Source organism: Pyxicephalus adspersus, chromosome 5 (genome assembly GCF_032062135.1).
Source record: "Pyxicephalus adspersus chromosome 5, UCB_Pads_2.0, whole genome shotgun sequence".
NCBI classification, from domain to species: Eukaryota; Metazoa; Chordata; class Amphibia; order Anura; family Pyxicephalidae; genus Pyxicephalus; species Pyxicephalus adspersus.
Window position 1 is genome coordinate 44,022,948 of NC_092862.1, and position 15,010 is coordinate 44,037,957.

The window sequence follows — 15,010 nt, forward strand, 5'->3', positions numbered from 1 at the left end:
GATTGTCCCCTTCTGATCACTCTATGCCATTGACTGTCCCCTTCTGATCACTCTATGCCATTGACTGTCCCCTTCTGATCACTTACCGGTAATTAAGTGTAGGGATCTCTGTTAGGGCAGGGATCAGCAGCTTGCTTTCAGTTTCACTCTGCACTGCAGCCAGGAGCACACACGTGCTGCAGCCAGCATCAAGGAGACACACACAGGATCAGATATCGGGGGATGTCTTATTCACAGGTGAGTGTCTTATTTTAATTATTTTTTCAAAAATCGGGGGTGGCTTATTTAATGGGGATGTCTTAAAATCGGGGAAACACGGTAGCCCTGCATATTTCTGTTACTGAAATATTGTTATGAGAATTTACAGATTATTCACATTGGGTCTGTTCACCTGAAACCTAAAACTAGGTAATGTCTGTGAAGGTTCTCACTCATCCAGGCCATTGTATATGTATCACTAGTTATTCACATTCAACTGGACGTGTTCTTGTAACGTGGAAGGCTGTAAGACATCTTCAGCATCCCAAGAACAAGTGCTGTGAAAGGTGACTAACTAGAAGGATACATGTTTGCCATTTTTGTCAGCCAAGGAGGGAAAACAGTCCTTTAGCTCAACCCCATGTCTTAATTGATTGTGAATGATCTTGCTAGATTGATATAATATAGTCTGATAAGATTAGTATATTATAGTATAGTAATATAGTGCAAATTTTGTACTTTCCATTCAATTCAATACAGAGTTCATACTCTACTAGAGTACAGAGCACAAACTTTTCACAGAATTTAATGGAGATTACATAGCGCATGCACATGTCCAGCTCAGATTTTCACAAGTGGTTCTGTGGTTTACTCAGCAATATTTACTAGATTGAGGACAGATGACAGAGAATGCTTAAAAATTAGTGTATCCGCAACACTATTTTAACAAAAGTTTGGCACTTTTTTTTAACCTGTCTCACATACTTTTGGCATGCGTTATTGCATTTATAAAAATACTTTTTATAAAATGTTTAAAATGTAATTAAATTGAACTTACAGCCCTGGTTACAGCCAGAAAACGGTCACAGCTGATGAGAACAATGTTATAAATTGTACACTGGCACAAAGTATAATCAACGGTGAGCCAAAGCTTGCAAATAGGTTTTCCAAGAACCCATTCTTTGTTGATAATGTAATTCTTCAGGTACAATGGGAGAGAAAATGTACCTTTAAAAAAAAAAATAGATACATTAAATGAATAAAGAATACAGAATATAGCACAAAAGACAATTACTAAATGATATGATTGGATTGTAAAGAGATTGCAAGAATTTAAATATACAGTTTTTCATTATTTCTTTTTTTTTCTTCTTACATAAAGATACATAAGGATGAATGTCAGCCAGACAGCTACATATAGTCATGATGTCATTATGTGTATATACAGTATATAAAACATGCATTACATAAACTGATAAATACTATAATACACTGCCAACATTTGTAAGAGTGTTTAGCCTGTATAGAAAAAACCCTGCATCATAGCAAAGCTATTTTGATGACCACATTTTACTTACCTAAACTCCAGCTTTACATTGAGTCTTGCACAGATGTAAAGTCTCCTCTCCTATACCGAAACTGCTTACTCTCATTTAACCCCACACAAATAGATACATCACACAGAAAATCCACCATCTGGCCTTTTCCTCTCCAGAGACAGCCCATCCCTTTATTTCTTATGGAGAGAGGCCAACACTTAGGGACCTACCGTAGTTATAACGTCACTAGGCCAATTATAAAGTCTGTAATAAATCAGAAATGTTTTATTCATTTCTTTATTACAACAAATGTTGATGTGGAGAGAATAGAGAATAAATGTATGGCAAATATAAGCAGATAAAACCAAGGTTTTAAGCAATATAGTTGATCACCAGCCTGTCCTCACCCTGTCACTAAACAATGGAGGTCTCCTGCTGTCCTGTAAGAATGTTCAAAATAATTAAGCAATGTTAAGATCATTGTTCCTCTTCCCTCGCCCACTGTGAGTGCTGATTATTACATGAGGCTCTAGAGAGAGGCAATGCAAAAAATATATTTTTATCTGGGCTCATGAAGATGATAATCTGCATTCCCCCAAAAAACATGTGCTTTGGAACAACTAAAAATATAAAAAATATATGAATGACTATATATATATATATATATATATCAAATATCCTGAAGATTTGTTATGAATTTTGCTTCTACATAAGGTTTCAGCAAATAGACATATTGCAACCTACTGTATATAAAGCAAATGTGTTTCCCATTCTACGATTTTTTGACTTTTTTTTAGGACCTTGCATGTAGATATTATGTACACCATGTGTATTTTTCTTTTGTTTAAGCTTCCAAATATAACCTTCTTTAGCAGAGCTTAACTTAGTTATTGATGGATTTAGTTATGGGTGTCATTTATACCCTTTTTTATTTTATTACCATTAAAACAGCAACCACTTTTTGAAAATATATTATTTTATATTATAATACAAATTAGACAAATACCATTTTCCTTGGGGAAACAAAACAGACCTTATAAATATGCATGGTGTAGTCAGTTCTTTGAAGTGTAAAACATATACAGAAAAACATTGGTAATAAACCAACTATATTGTATATAGATATATAATAATATATAATACACTCTATATAATATATATATACGCTATATACAATATTATATATAATAAACTCCATCCAAAAGGAAAATATTTTGGCTTTAGGTATATTTTCAGGCTTTTTGTAGTAAATATATATATCTCAAAAATTAATATACTGTAACTATACCTAAAGCCAAAATATTTTCATTTTGGATAGAGTAGAAAATACTTAAGAAGTCTTTTTTTTCCATTCAGGAAGGAAAAAGAAATTTATCCATTGCAAGTAAGGGAAACACCTATTAGAAACTGCAAACGTGTGTTTTGGGAAGCAGTGCACATATAATTTGGTATTGAATTTATTCTCTCTGTATGTTACTGCCATTATGCAGACGCTTATGGTCAGAAAAGTAACAGCTGAAAGTGTATATTTTTCTTTTAATAATTCATATCATTGCCAGGGATTCTTTGTACTCCCAGTCCAAACTCTGTATAGAAGTTACTCCAGGTTAGGATTTGCAATTACTAAATGTTACTGTGTGTTTTTTATTTATATTATATTTGCAGTATTGCTTATATTTATTTTTTTAAACAGCACATGTGCAGTTTTGCTTGTGTTTTAGAAACTATTTTATAATGTAATCATACAATGGCTCTTTCACGTTTACCTGTGAAGAAGTCACTGATGGCCAGATTTAATAAAAAGTAGTTGCTTGGAGTTCTGAGTTTTTTATTTATAATAAAGCCAAGAATGACCAGAGCATTTCCTGTTCCTGTTAAACTGATCATACAGGACATCAACACAGCTTGGATGATTGTGGAATCATCATAGGAAGCCTGGCTGTCATTAGAGATACTGACAGTATTAAAGAAGGTGGAACCTTCAGCCAAGGAGCCATTCCTGGAATAGGCTTGCATTATGTACACTTATTCCTGGGCCACTGAAAGACAGAAAATATTTTAGTTTAATATGTAATTTAAAAGTATGGTTATTGTTTTTTTTTTGACATAATAATATGTATTATATGAATTTGTGCCTACCTTTACTGTTAAGCTGAATGCCAACTGGTAGCTTTAGGCATCAAGAAATCATGACCATCTTCTGGTGGAAACATTCATTAATATAGGTTTATATATACACATAATGTTCCACCGGGGACAATATCTACTGAGATTCAAGCAAGTGACCCATCTTGCAGGATAGCTTTAATAGTCCCTAGTTTATCCTATAGCAATTACACAGTGGTATTGGAAAAAAAACAACATCTACAAAACGTTTTAGAGATACATATTTATTTGTTGCAACACCAGAAAAGCAGGCACAGAATTGATAGATGATGGGATTAATAGATATTGGATTACAAGAGAGATAAATAGCAGATATTATAAATGTTGTACAGGTATTCCAGAAATAGAAGATTTTGTAAATTCTGAGAATTTTGGTCATATCATTATCACAGTCGGCCATTTCTCATTCCTTATAAAGTCAATCTGGTGACTAAATGGTATTGTGAGTGTGTTTTGCCATACAATTCAATGCAATAAAATCAACACAGAATAGGCAATATACAGGAGTCTTGCCAGAAACATAAAATAATGTATACTGAGTAAGAACCAAACAGACAATTAAGAGGCTGCATGTCTTCTGGTTCTACTCTGGATCCAACATTGCTGTCATCTGCTTTCTCTAATTCCATCTTCTCCATATATTGCTCAGCATCGTCCTTTTTCCTCCAAGATATATATTACAATTCATCATTACCTATAAACCCTGAGACTGAATCTCTAGATCTCTTCAGGCAGTAAAAAATGGGCTCCAATTACTAAAACACAGATAAATTAAAATAAAGATTACGCCAACGATCTGCCTGGACAATACACTAACATGACCCTGTACCGTGCATATACAATTATTATTATTACACAGTATTTATATAGCGCCATCATATTACGCAGCGCTGTACAAAGTCCATAGTCGTGTCTCTAACTGTCCCTCAAAGGAGCTCACAATCTAATGTCCCTACCAAAGTCATATGTGATTAATGTAGTCTAAGGTCAATTGTTAGGGAGAAGCCAATTAACCTCACTGCATGTTTTTGGGATGTGGGAGGAAACCGGAGTACCCGGAGGAAACCCACGCAGACACGGGGAGAACCTGCAAACTCCATGCAGATAATGTCCTGGCTGGGGATCGAACCTGGCGCTGCAAAGGCTGGAGTGCTAACCCCTGAGCCACCATGCTGCCCATGAATAACAATAGAATACCTGCCTCCTTCATGTATGAAAAAAATGGGGAAAATGGGACTCACTCCCATTCTTTCCAAAAAACAACTCCAAATTACTTTTTGTGACATACATAATATTTTTTTTTTTCTTGAAGTGGTCAAAAAGAGTGGTAAGAGTTAGAATAGAACACATGTGAAATGTAACAGTTTAGATTAACGCGATATATTGCCCAGCTAGATGACTTTTCCAAGTTCATGTACCAGCATTAGGTGCTGAATATATTGCTCACTTTCTGCTTCTGGTCATGATAAACATGGTGAACATGCCATTCGACACCAAGCCACAAAGAAAGCCTAAAAATAGACACCCCCGTGCTTCTTCAAAATGCAACACTAGTATAAATGGGCAATGGGCAACACTATTCATATACCTGAAAGGGGTAATCTGAGGTGTAATGGACTTCTGATTTTGGGGCTTTAGAGGGCTGCTCTGGGTTTAGGAGGGCACTAATCTAAGGGGCACTAAGGGGTTGGTGTAAGGGCTGATGGGTTGCTGAAATGCTCTAAAGGGGGCTGATCTAAGGTCTGAGGGGGATGTATATTGAAGAAGGGGCGAGTGAGCTAATCTAAGGTCTGAAGGGGCCCTGGTTTGAGAATTGAAGGGTGGGTGATATAAGGCCCAATATTATGTCTTTTCAAGATAACTGAAACCAAGTCTGGACAATCTGAGGTGGAATTTTTATAAAGAGGGCAGATTTAAGACCTCAAGGGGTAAAAAGAACAGCAGAAATTGAGTGAAGTATACAGTACATTATGAAAAGGCTCAGACTGTATTTAGCTGTGTTTAGCTAATATACCAGTTTAACAACCCCCATTTTCACTTTTACACTAACATGTCAGTTTTTCTCATGCTACCCCTTCCTTAGTAGTAGGGATTGGTAGTCAGTAAAGGATGTTAATAAATTACATATGCCTGTAGTTTATATATGGGTGGTGGGTGGTAGATTCTTCTGAAAGTTGGAAGGTATGCCATTTGTGCAACATGTCTGTTTGGATAAAGGTATTGCTATGTTTATTATATATTGTATGTACAGTATTTATTGGCATGAAATGCCTGCTTAGATCTGACCCTCAATGTCCTGACAAACTTTACTCTAGAGATATAGTAATGATATTGTCAAACTACCTGTCAGTTCCAGCGGCGCTCCCCACTAATCTATTTTGTGGCATTGCGCACCTGAACAGCTGCTCTGCAATTGCACTATGTCACTGCCTGGCACAGCATGCAGCTGCACTTCCAAGTCTTGTATATCTGTTGGTGGTCATGAATACTGACACAGCCCAGGGATGTGAAGCCTCTTAAAGGCCAGAGGCTATTTTAGCCTTAGCGGTTATTTTGGCTGGTGCTGTGACTTTGCACCAGCTCCTTAGCATTTGGAACTCTCCCTGGTACACACCTATCCTGCACATTGCCCACTGGTTGCATGGCTCCCTGTCTGGTTATTATTGCCACCTTGCCTGTGAAGCACTTTGTGACCACTCCTGTCTCTCTGGCTGTTTCCTCTCAGAAACCTACCTCTGCTGATATGCTGGGTGACCTGGGGGGGCAACCTGACAGTACCTAGCAGTAAGGAGCCAGTTTGTCACCAGGATTACCAACCCATCACCCTCTGCGGGCTGCTCCGGTGAAGAACAGGTGCCACTTAGACTCTGTGCTCCATTTGAGCAATTGCAATTTTTTTCTCATTTTATTGCAACAAGGAGGTATGGTCAAAATGAGCTAGCAATGTAACTATTTGATTGATATCACAGAATTGAGTATTGATGCTGACATTTTCTGGATACATTCAAAGAAATGCCATCTTCTTTCTGCCTGACTCTTCCCAGTTAAATGATCAAAAAATGGGCACTCCCTGCATTAAACAGTTGTGTGATCTTGCTGCTTGAACTGTTGCTGTTTTGGACTATTGTAGGCAATCTAATAAAGATAAGTACTAACTTTTAATTAAGCAGTGCCTGAGTGTTTTGTGTCATTCTTTAACCCTTCCACAAACACTTTCACTTATATACTTAGTCAAAAAATGCACAGAAAATAAATCTTTCTTTGCAAATATCTGTTCCATGCACATCACCAATGTGTTTGCTTTCCATATGGATGAAGTCTGTCATTAAGGCCTTTACCACTGTGACTAAAGTATAAAAGATATGTCTCTAAAATGCAGCTCACTGTTTTTCTGAAGACCAAAAGCAACCCTCAGTTTACTTTACAGTTTTGATATATTAAATCATTCATATTGATATAAATCGGGCAGGAAAATCCTCAAGAAGGCAAAGAAAACTGAAGGAGACAAAGGAAATACAGAATATTGATTATTCAGATATGTACCAACATTTGGGACCTGTTCCACCAGCAGTGTTAAACATGCCAGACATATGTAACTGTGTAGACAGTTGCAATGGTTGTATTTATTGCATAGTTATAAACTTATACAAGTCACCTTAATGATGACACATCTCATCCAATTCCCAATAGTACCATTGAAAAATTCAAGTCAAAGGTGACCCCTGACTGTAAAAATGGAAATATGTCCTCCTATCAGGAACAGCACTTGATTATATCTGCATCCAGTTTTATCCTACTCCCCCTGCAGAGTTCCACAAATAGCTTCTTTTTTAGGTCTATATAATACAGTGTCTGTTGATGGCGAGCCAACTATGCTGTACTGCTCCTAAATTCAAACCAGCATAGCTCCTCTCATGTAGGCTGTACCTGATTGCACTGCAGTGGAATGTGAAAATGATAGCATGGGTATTAACCTTGTCACTACTGATTCGCAACACTATAGCTTGTCAATCCCATTGCCACCTGGATGCATGCAAGTATTTTGGTCTGTGCCATAGAGCAGTGATTCTGGATGCAGTTGACCAAAGTGTAGCACATCCATTAGTGTTAGCTTTGATTATGCTGGGGTCCTTCAGCTCAATACGGTGACATCGGAGCGCCCAGAGGTACACAACAAACTGACAGTGCAATGGGCACAGCCTGACTTTATTTTGCATAGATAATAATAAAGCAATTAGGAAACAGCGTAAAATAAAATGATAGAGGGCAATGATGAAGTACCAGTTTAAAACTATAACGTCAAACAAGAAGCAATATTAGGAGAAATCTGTACCTAGATACAACGGATTAAACAGTAATGCTGTATAGGGATTATCTCTTCCCATGGATCCATCAGAATGGAGGTTCTGTCCTTCTTTCCAGAGACCCTTGCAGAAAGCTAACACAAGTGTGAAAATAGTCAATCCATAAAAAGGAACTGCAACAGCCATTTTGGGTGAATCTGCTCACAAGCCTTCAGAAATAGGATGACCACTAGTGATAGGGAACAGTCTATGAGGAAACAATAAATCGTTCCTTTTTACCAGAATGAAATGCTGGAGTTCTGCTGTATATTAGTATAACAGGTAATAAAATAATTATTTCTGTGGTAGCTACACACATAAGAACAAAGAAATATTTTGCATTTTGTGTTCTACTATACCTAAATAAAAATCATTTAAATGAAAATTGCTTCATACAACAAGTGCACACCAGTAAAAATGTGCGAAGGCAGGCAGCAATAGCACAATACAGTTGTGAAATCAAAATAATATACTAGTCCTATTTAGCTTTAATTCTTCGGCACATTGTAATTCTACATCTGGCCCTTTGATTGTTCTTTGTGTTACTTCTTTGGCATTACATGTACTTACTAGCCCTTTTAGCAGCCTGTTGTGGGCATAAAACTCTCTAACTAGGTTGGAATTTAGTATATCTTGATAATATTAACCATAAGGTCTTATTCACTACTTGCACTTACACACAGACCCCAGTAGCTAATGTAAATGTTAATTCTATTTTCACCAATTTGAACATAAAAAGTGAATTAAATGTAGATTTACAATATAAACACATGTTTTAGCAAGATGGTCATCTGCACATAAAGACACAGTACAGAAAAAGTATTGAAAATCAGTAATGGAGATAGCTGAGCTGCAGGGAGACCACAGGCAATACCGCAGATTGGCAAATAATGCTTCTTCTTCTACATGGCCTTTTACTAGAGCATTTTATACAGGTCAATATTTCTTAGTATGACACTGGAATTCATTTTGCCACATATAAAACACTTTAAATCATTAAGTGAATATGACTGATTATCAAGTATCAAATTCGATAATTGATCTGTAAATAATTTACAAATATATTTAATACATTTTTCTATAATACGAGGTCCGTCTATGAAAAAACAAAACTGTGTTTCTATTTCCATAACAAAGAGGTGAGAACTGATTATGAGCACTTGCCATAAAAATTTAATCTTGCTAAAACATGCACAAGAAGCGATAGCATGCTCAGCTGTTCAGTGTGTTGTCAGTCACTGTTTAATGCAATTGTGTTAACCGCCTTGTGCTGAAATCATGCTTAGAAGTTAAGTGACAAGTCAATTTAAAATTTTAGTAAAATTTCACACCAGAGCAAAAAGATTACTATAAGGAAATGAGCGGTGACATTATTTTTTAAAAAGTCATAACTTGTAGAAGAAACCTGGATCTTCCACTTCCATCCTGAAACAAAATGACAATCAATGCACTGGAAAACACCTTCATCACCAAGAATGAAAACAGCACATAAAAGGCAAAAGTCCAAATTCAAAGCCATACTCATCGTGTTTTTTGACATGAAGGGTGTAATTTAGGAAGAATGGGCTCCAGGAGGCACAACATTGAACCAACATTATTAATTTAAGATAATTTTGACAAAGCTAAGAGAAAGAGTCAGGAGAAGATGGCGAGAAATGTGGGGAAATGGTTTCATTCTTCATCAGGACAATGCTCCTTCTCACACAGCACTTTCTGTGAAAACGGTTTCTTATCAACAGACACATTACTACTCTGGAACATTCTCAGTATTCACCAGATTGTTTTTTTCTTTTTCCTAAATGAAAATCAATGCTTAAAGGAACACGCTTTGAACCAATAGACGCAGTAAAGAAAAATACAGCAGATATCTTGAAACAGCTGACAGAAACAGATCTGTTCCACACCTTCCACTAGTGGAAAAAAAAGACTGCGTTGGTGCTTAATTGTGAATAGAGAGAATATTGAAGGGGACAAGCATAAGAATAGACAATTTTTTTCTAATTTTGGTGCTGTACATTACCACAATTAATTTTAAATGAAACAACTCAGATGCAGTTGAACTGCAGACTTTCAGCTTTAATTGAGTGAGTTGAACAAAATGATTGTATGAAAATGTGAGGAACTAAAGCCGTTTTTTTACACAATCACTTCATTTCAGGCGCTCAAAAGTAATTGGACAATTGACTCAAATGCTATTTCATGGGCTGGTGTGGGCAATTCCTTTGTTATGTCATTATCAATTAAGCAGATAAAAGGCCTGAAGTTGATTTGAGGGGGGCTGCTTGTATGTGGAAGATTTTGCTGTGAACAGACAACATGCTGCCATAGGAGCTCTCCATGGACGTGAAACAATCCATCCTTAGGCTGCAAAAACAGAAAAAAACCCATCTGAGAAATTGCTACAATATTAGGAGTGGAAAAATCTACAGTTTGGTACATCATGAGAAAGAAACAAAGCACTGCTGAACTCAGGAACGCCAAAAGACCTGGACGGCCATGGAAGACAACAGTGGTGGATGATCGTAGAATCATTTCCATGGTGAAGAGAAACCCCCTCACAACAGCCAACCAAGTGAACAACACTCTCCAGGAAGTAAGCGTATCGATATCCAAGTCTACCATAAAGAGAAGACTGCATGAAAGTAAATACAGAGGGTGCACTGCAAGGTGCAAGCCGCTCATAAGCCACAAGAATAGAAAGGCTAGATTGGACTTTGCTAAAAAACCTCTAAAAAAGCCAGCACAGTTCTGGAAAAACTGTCTTTGAACAGATGAAAACAAGATCAACCTTTATCAGAATGATGGCAAGAAAAAAGTATGGAGAAGGCGTGGAACAGCTCATGATCCAAAGCATACCACATCATCTGTAAAACATGGCGGAGGCAGTGTGATGGCTTGGGTGTGCTTGGCTGCCAGTGGCACTGGGACACTAGTGTTTATCCATGATGTGACACAGGACAGAAGCAGCCGAATGAATTCTGAGGTGTTCAGAGACATACTGTCTGCTCAAACCCAGCTAAATGCAGTCACATTGATTGGGAGGCGTTTCATAATACAGGAAAATGACCCTAAACATACAGCCAAAGCAACCCAGGAGTTTATTAAAGCAAAGAAGTGGAATATTCTTGAATGGCCAAGTCAGTCACCTGATCTGAACCCAATTGAGCATGCATTTCACTTGTTGAAGACTAAACTTCGGACAGAAAGGCCCACAAACAAACAGCAACTGAAAGCCGCTGCAGTAAAGGGCTGATAGAGCATTAAAAAGGAGGAAACTCAGCATCTGGTGATGTCCAGCCACCAATGTATTCAATGTAGTGTAGTAGTGTACTATACAGTTGGTGGTATATCTAAGGGAGCTTTGCATTCAGACTGTAACATGTGTGTCCAGTGATTTGTATACTTAATTGATAGTACCATTGGTCATTTCCACACGATACAAGATTTTTTACATTGTTCACGTCATAGATAATTCTGTTTACCTGAGAGGTCCTTAAGATTGTGCTCACAATATTTTGATACCAGCATAAAGATGATCTCCAGGTGAACAGCTAAACAAACAAATGATAAAACTATATGATTTTTTTTGTGTAATGGTTAGCGTTCAGTATACTGGAAATATTTATATGATATCTGGTTTACCTACCAAACTTTAAAGGGCTAATGCGGAATCAAATTTAGGTAATGACACTGCTTGAATTAAAAAGAATACATTCAATAAACATTCCACCGAAGACCTCACAGTCTAGGAGATATGGACCTGCCTTTATATCTACCTGGAATTCAGCTTTAAAAAGTAGTACAGTTACAACTTTTACATTTTTCTCAACAAATCTCAGAAATGCATATGTAAAATAATTGTGAAAGCTTTTCTGAAACTTTTATGACAAAGTGGATACAATATAGGGTTTATAGCTGAATTCAAATACAACATCCAAACAGTGACATCAAACCAATATGATGCTATGCAGTAACCACGACAAGCTGTTCGTATAGAGACTAAGAACGTATATGGGGCCCAACATATGAAAAAAACTGAAACCAGAACTGCCAGAGATTTAGCCACTTTCTTGTCCCTAGAGAGTTTATAGCAATGGACATTGAGATTATAAGGCAAAACTTTCTCTTGTGAAGAAGCGGAGGAAACAATTTTACAAGTCTGAAGACATTGTTGAAGATTTTTCTTTTGATTTGATGCTGCAGTCTTTTTTTGGCCATTTTTACACCTGGAATATAATACTAGATCAGTTGCTATAATAAATGGCTTAGCATGCTGCTCTTTTGTTGCTGAGGGACGAGGCACGTAAAGTTGTCTTCTCTTTCTGTTGCGCTTAGATATGTTCCAGTATATTGTCAGATTAAAAAAGGAAATGCTTATTAGCGGAAGGACGAAATCAAAGCATGATGTTATCAAATGAAAATACCAGGTGTCAAAAAATCCTGCTTGACACATGCCGTCATCCTTGTCCTTCTTACCGAAAACACTTTCCCAAAACATAATGGCCGGACTATACAGCAGAGAAGACATTACCCAGACTGTGGCCATTCTGATGACTGTCTGTCTGTGTTTATTTTGGAGGGATCGATAGAGTACCTGTCAGATAAGAAAACATATTCTAGAAAATTGACTAAAATATTCCACTGGCATTCTAACAGCTCCATGAATACTTACAGCCTTTGTTACAGAAAGAAACCTGTCATAACTGATAAGAACAACATTGAGTGCTGAAGCCGTACACATAGTATAATCACAGATTAACCAGAGTTTGCAGAGGTAACTTCCAAACACCCACTTTCCTGTTACCAAGTAGTGGACGTACAAAGGGCTGACAAAAACTCCTAGGGAAAAAATGTACAGTATGAATTTGTATCACATACACATCTGTAATCATAATACATTTCATTCCATAATAGGGGGAAACCGATACACTGACAACAAGCATTTTATGGGAAAGTATTGTTTATTTTTTTGTGGTAAATTCTTTATTTGTGGTTTTTAGCGTAAAGAGCACTTGTTACCACCTGTCATGCTGACAAACAAACATCGGAGCACTTATGAATGGTTTACAGAGGTTTTAAAAAAAAGGCTTGAAAAGAACATTCAATGCATTTATTTAGGCAATTTGCAAGCATTGACAAGTCCATTTTCCTTTGTGCGGCATAAGGGAGGGACAATGGAAGTGAAAAGAAAAGGTAAAATAAATGAGCATAAACTATTTTATATGGCGGCACTCTAAAGAGTTAATGTACTTTTTTCTGCAATTTTTAGTGCCCAGATGGTCCATGCTATATTTTCTTTTGAGCCCAAAAATATGATGCCCCAAAACACCTCTTGTGTCTGCTGATACATTACTATATAAAGATTTTATCCCAGGGTGTTTTGGGGCATTTAAACAATGGAAATTAGTTCTTGTAAATAGGGCCTTGGGAAAGCGCTACCTGAAGCAAATGGACACCTTTAAATAAAAATATTAGTAACCCGAATCTGCAATAATTTTAAACATTTTCAAAAGATTTAGACCAAGAGACCTCAGGGTCACCCAAAATATCACCCATGATGTGCACATAGTTGATGTCCGGCACTTCCCATAGACTTGAGACTCTATCTGATCAAGCTGAATATGGCCTGATCAAGTGACATAATCAAAGAGTAATTTTAGCTTTGTTTTAATATTGTATATTATTACTAAAATGTTCAAGATGTATGATTTCCCACTAAAACAGCATGGTTTGGTCTGACAAATTACTGGGGCTGCATTTAGATGGAATGCCAAATTCCGAATCACAGCTACTGCTTAAAATTTTAAAATATAAAAGTAGTGTATTTAAATTGCAGCAAACTTTAGAAGGATTCACAAATTAGGTATGCATATCAAACAAATAAATAGGAGTGATCCTTTATTATTTGATCTATTTGATGCCTAGATAGAAGAATGTTTTAGTTGCACACATTTTGCAGCAATTTATACCAACATAATACAAGATCATTTATATTTAAGTTGCTAAAAAAGTAGTTAAAAAATGAAAATTACCATGAACCCTTTAGCTGCTTGAATGGTAATAGAGTTCTGTGAGTGTAATGGAAGTGCAGGCTATTTGATGAAGTATTTAGGAATGGCATAGACTGAATTAAGAATAAAGAAATAACAGGATTTAAATGAATATGTGTATACAATATGTGTAGGCAGGTGTAGGTTATTTCTACCTTAATTTTAGTTTTTGTCATTAAAACTGCATTATTGTGCAGGTCCTCTTTAAAGTGACTACAAATAGGTGGTATTAAATTACATTATCTTTACTTACCTATGATAAAATCACATATGGCTAAATTGAGAAGAAAAAAGTTGCTTTGAGTGTGAAGCCTCTTATCCACAATGAAAGCCAACATGACCAAAATATTACCAAAAACTGTAAATACAATAATTGAAGAAATGAGCAGAATAATCATGAGTTTCACTGTGTCTGAAAACTGTATCTCCAATATATCAGTCTCGTTATAATTAAGTAACTCAATCCCAGTCTCATTATATATTCTGTAAACTGTCATTGTAGGCAGAAAAGTCTTAGAAAAAGATACTTTATTAACAGCCCATGCATCGGACAAATGAGCTTAGTAGAATAACTAATATGAAATAGTTAAGTATTTCTTGAAGATTATCAGTTCTTTTAGATAATCTTATGATTCTGAGCTGCAGCCACCCTTCTGTACCATTACAAGGTTTTTATACTGTCTTTGGACTTTCAGGTTTAATGATGGATGTATTTAGCTTTGAGATACTAATACACTAAGGAAATGGCAAAACCACTTCTAATTTTACTTAATTAACTACATGTTAAAGGGAATTGGATATTACACATATTTCCCTTTGGGATTTTAATCTGAAGGCTGCTATACACAATTTATTTTTATTACTTCAGGATAGTAACACATGCAGCAAATCTACCACAAACACTCCACTGGACAGCTAAGCAGCAGTACCTTAG

General features: G+C 36.4%; 2 protein-coding genes across 2 annotated transcripts in view; both read right to left on the reverse strand.

Annotated features, from left to right (window-relative positions):
* Window positions 1-3,533, reverse strand: part of LOC140332048 (histamine H3 receptor-like) — a 10,883-nt gene extending 7,350 nt beyond the window's left edge. Inside the window, exons 1-2 of the mRNA XM_072413345.1 lie at window positions 3,284-3,533; window positions 1,037-1,206 (exon numbers count right to left, since the gene is read on the reverse strand). Coding sequence (XP_072269446.1) covers window positions 1,037-1,206; window positions 3,284-3,533 — 420 coding nt within the window. The remainder of the gene's footprint in view (window positions 1-1,036; window positions 1,207-3,283) is intronic.
* An 8,551-nt stretch (window positions 3,534-12,084) lies between these two features.
* LOC140332049 (histamine H3 receptor-like) lies at window positions 12,085-14,573 on the reverse strand. Its single transcript, XM_072413346.1, has 4 exons — window positions 14,330-14,573; window positions 12,699-12,865; window positions 12,267-12,620; window positions 12,085-12,102 (listed from the first exon to the last, which is right to left on the reverse strand). Exons 1-4 carry the CDS (start codon window positions 14,571-14,573, stop codon window positions 12,085-12,087), a joined length of 783 nt encoding a protein of 260 aa, XP_072269447.1.
* Between the last annotated feature and the right edge of the window lie 437 nt (window positions 14,574-15,010).

Coding starts and splice junctions, on each gene's coding strand:
- LOC140332049 (XM_072413346.1), bottom strand. CDS start 14,573: ATGACAGTTTACAGAATATATAATGAGACTGGGATTGAGTTACTTAAT. Junction 12,866..14,329: donor CATATGTGATTTTATCATAG/GTAAGTAAAGAT, acceptor TTTTTTCCCTAG/GAGTTTTTGTCAGCCCTTTG. Junction 12,621..12,698: donor TTCTTTCTGTAACAAAGGCT/GTAAGTATTCAT, acceptor CTTATCTGACAG/GTACTCTATCGATCCCTCCA.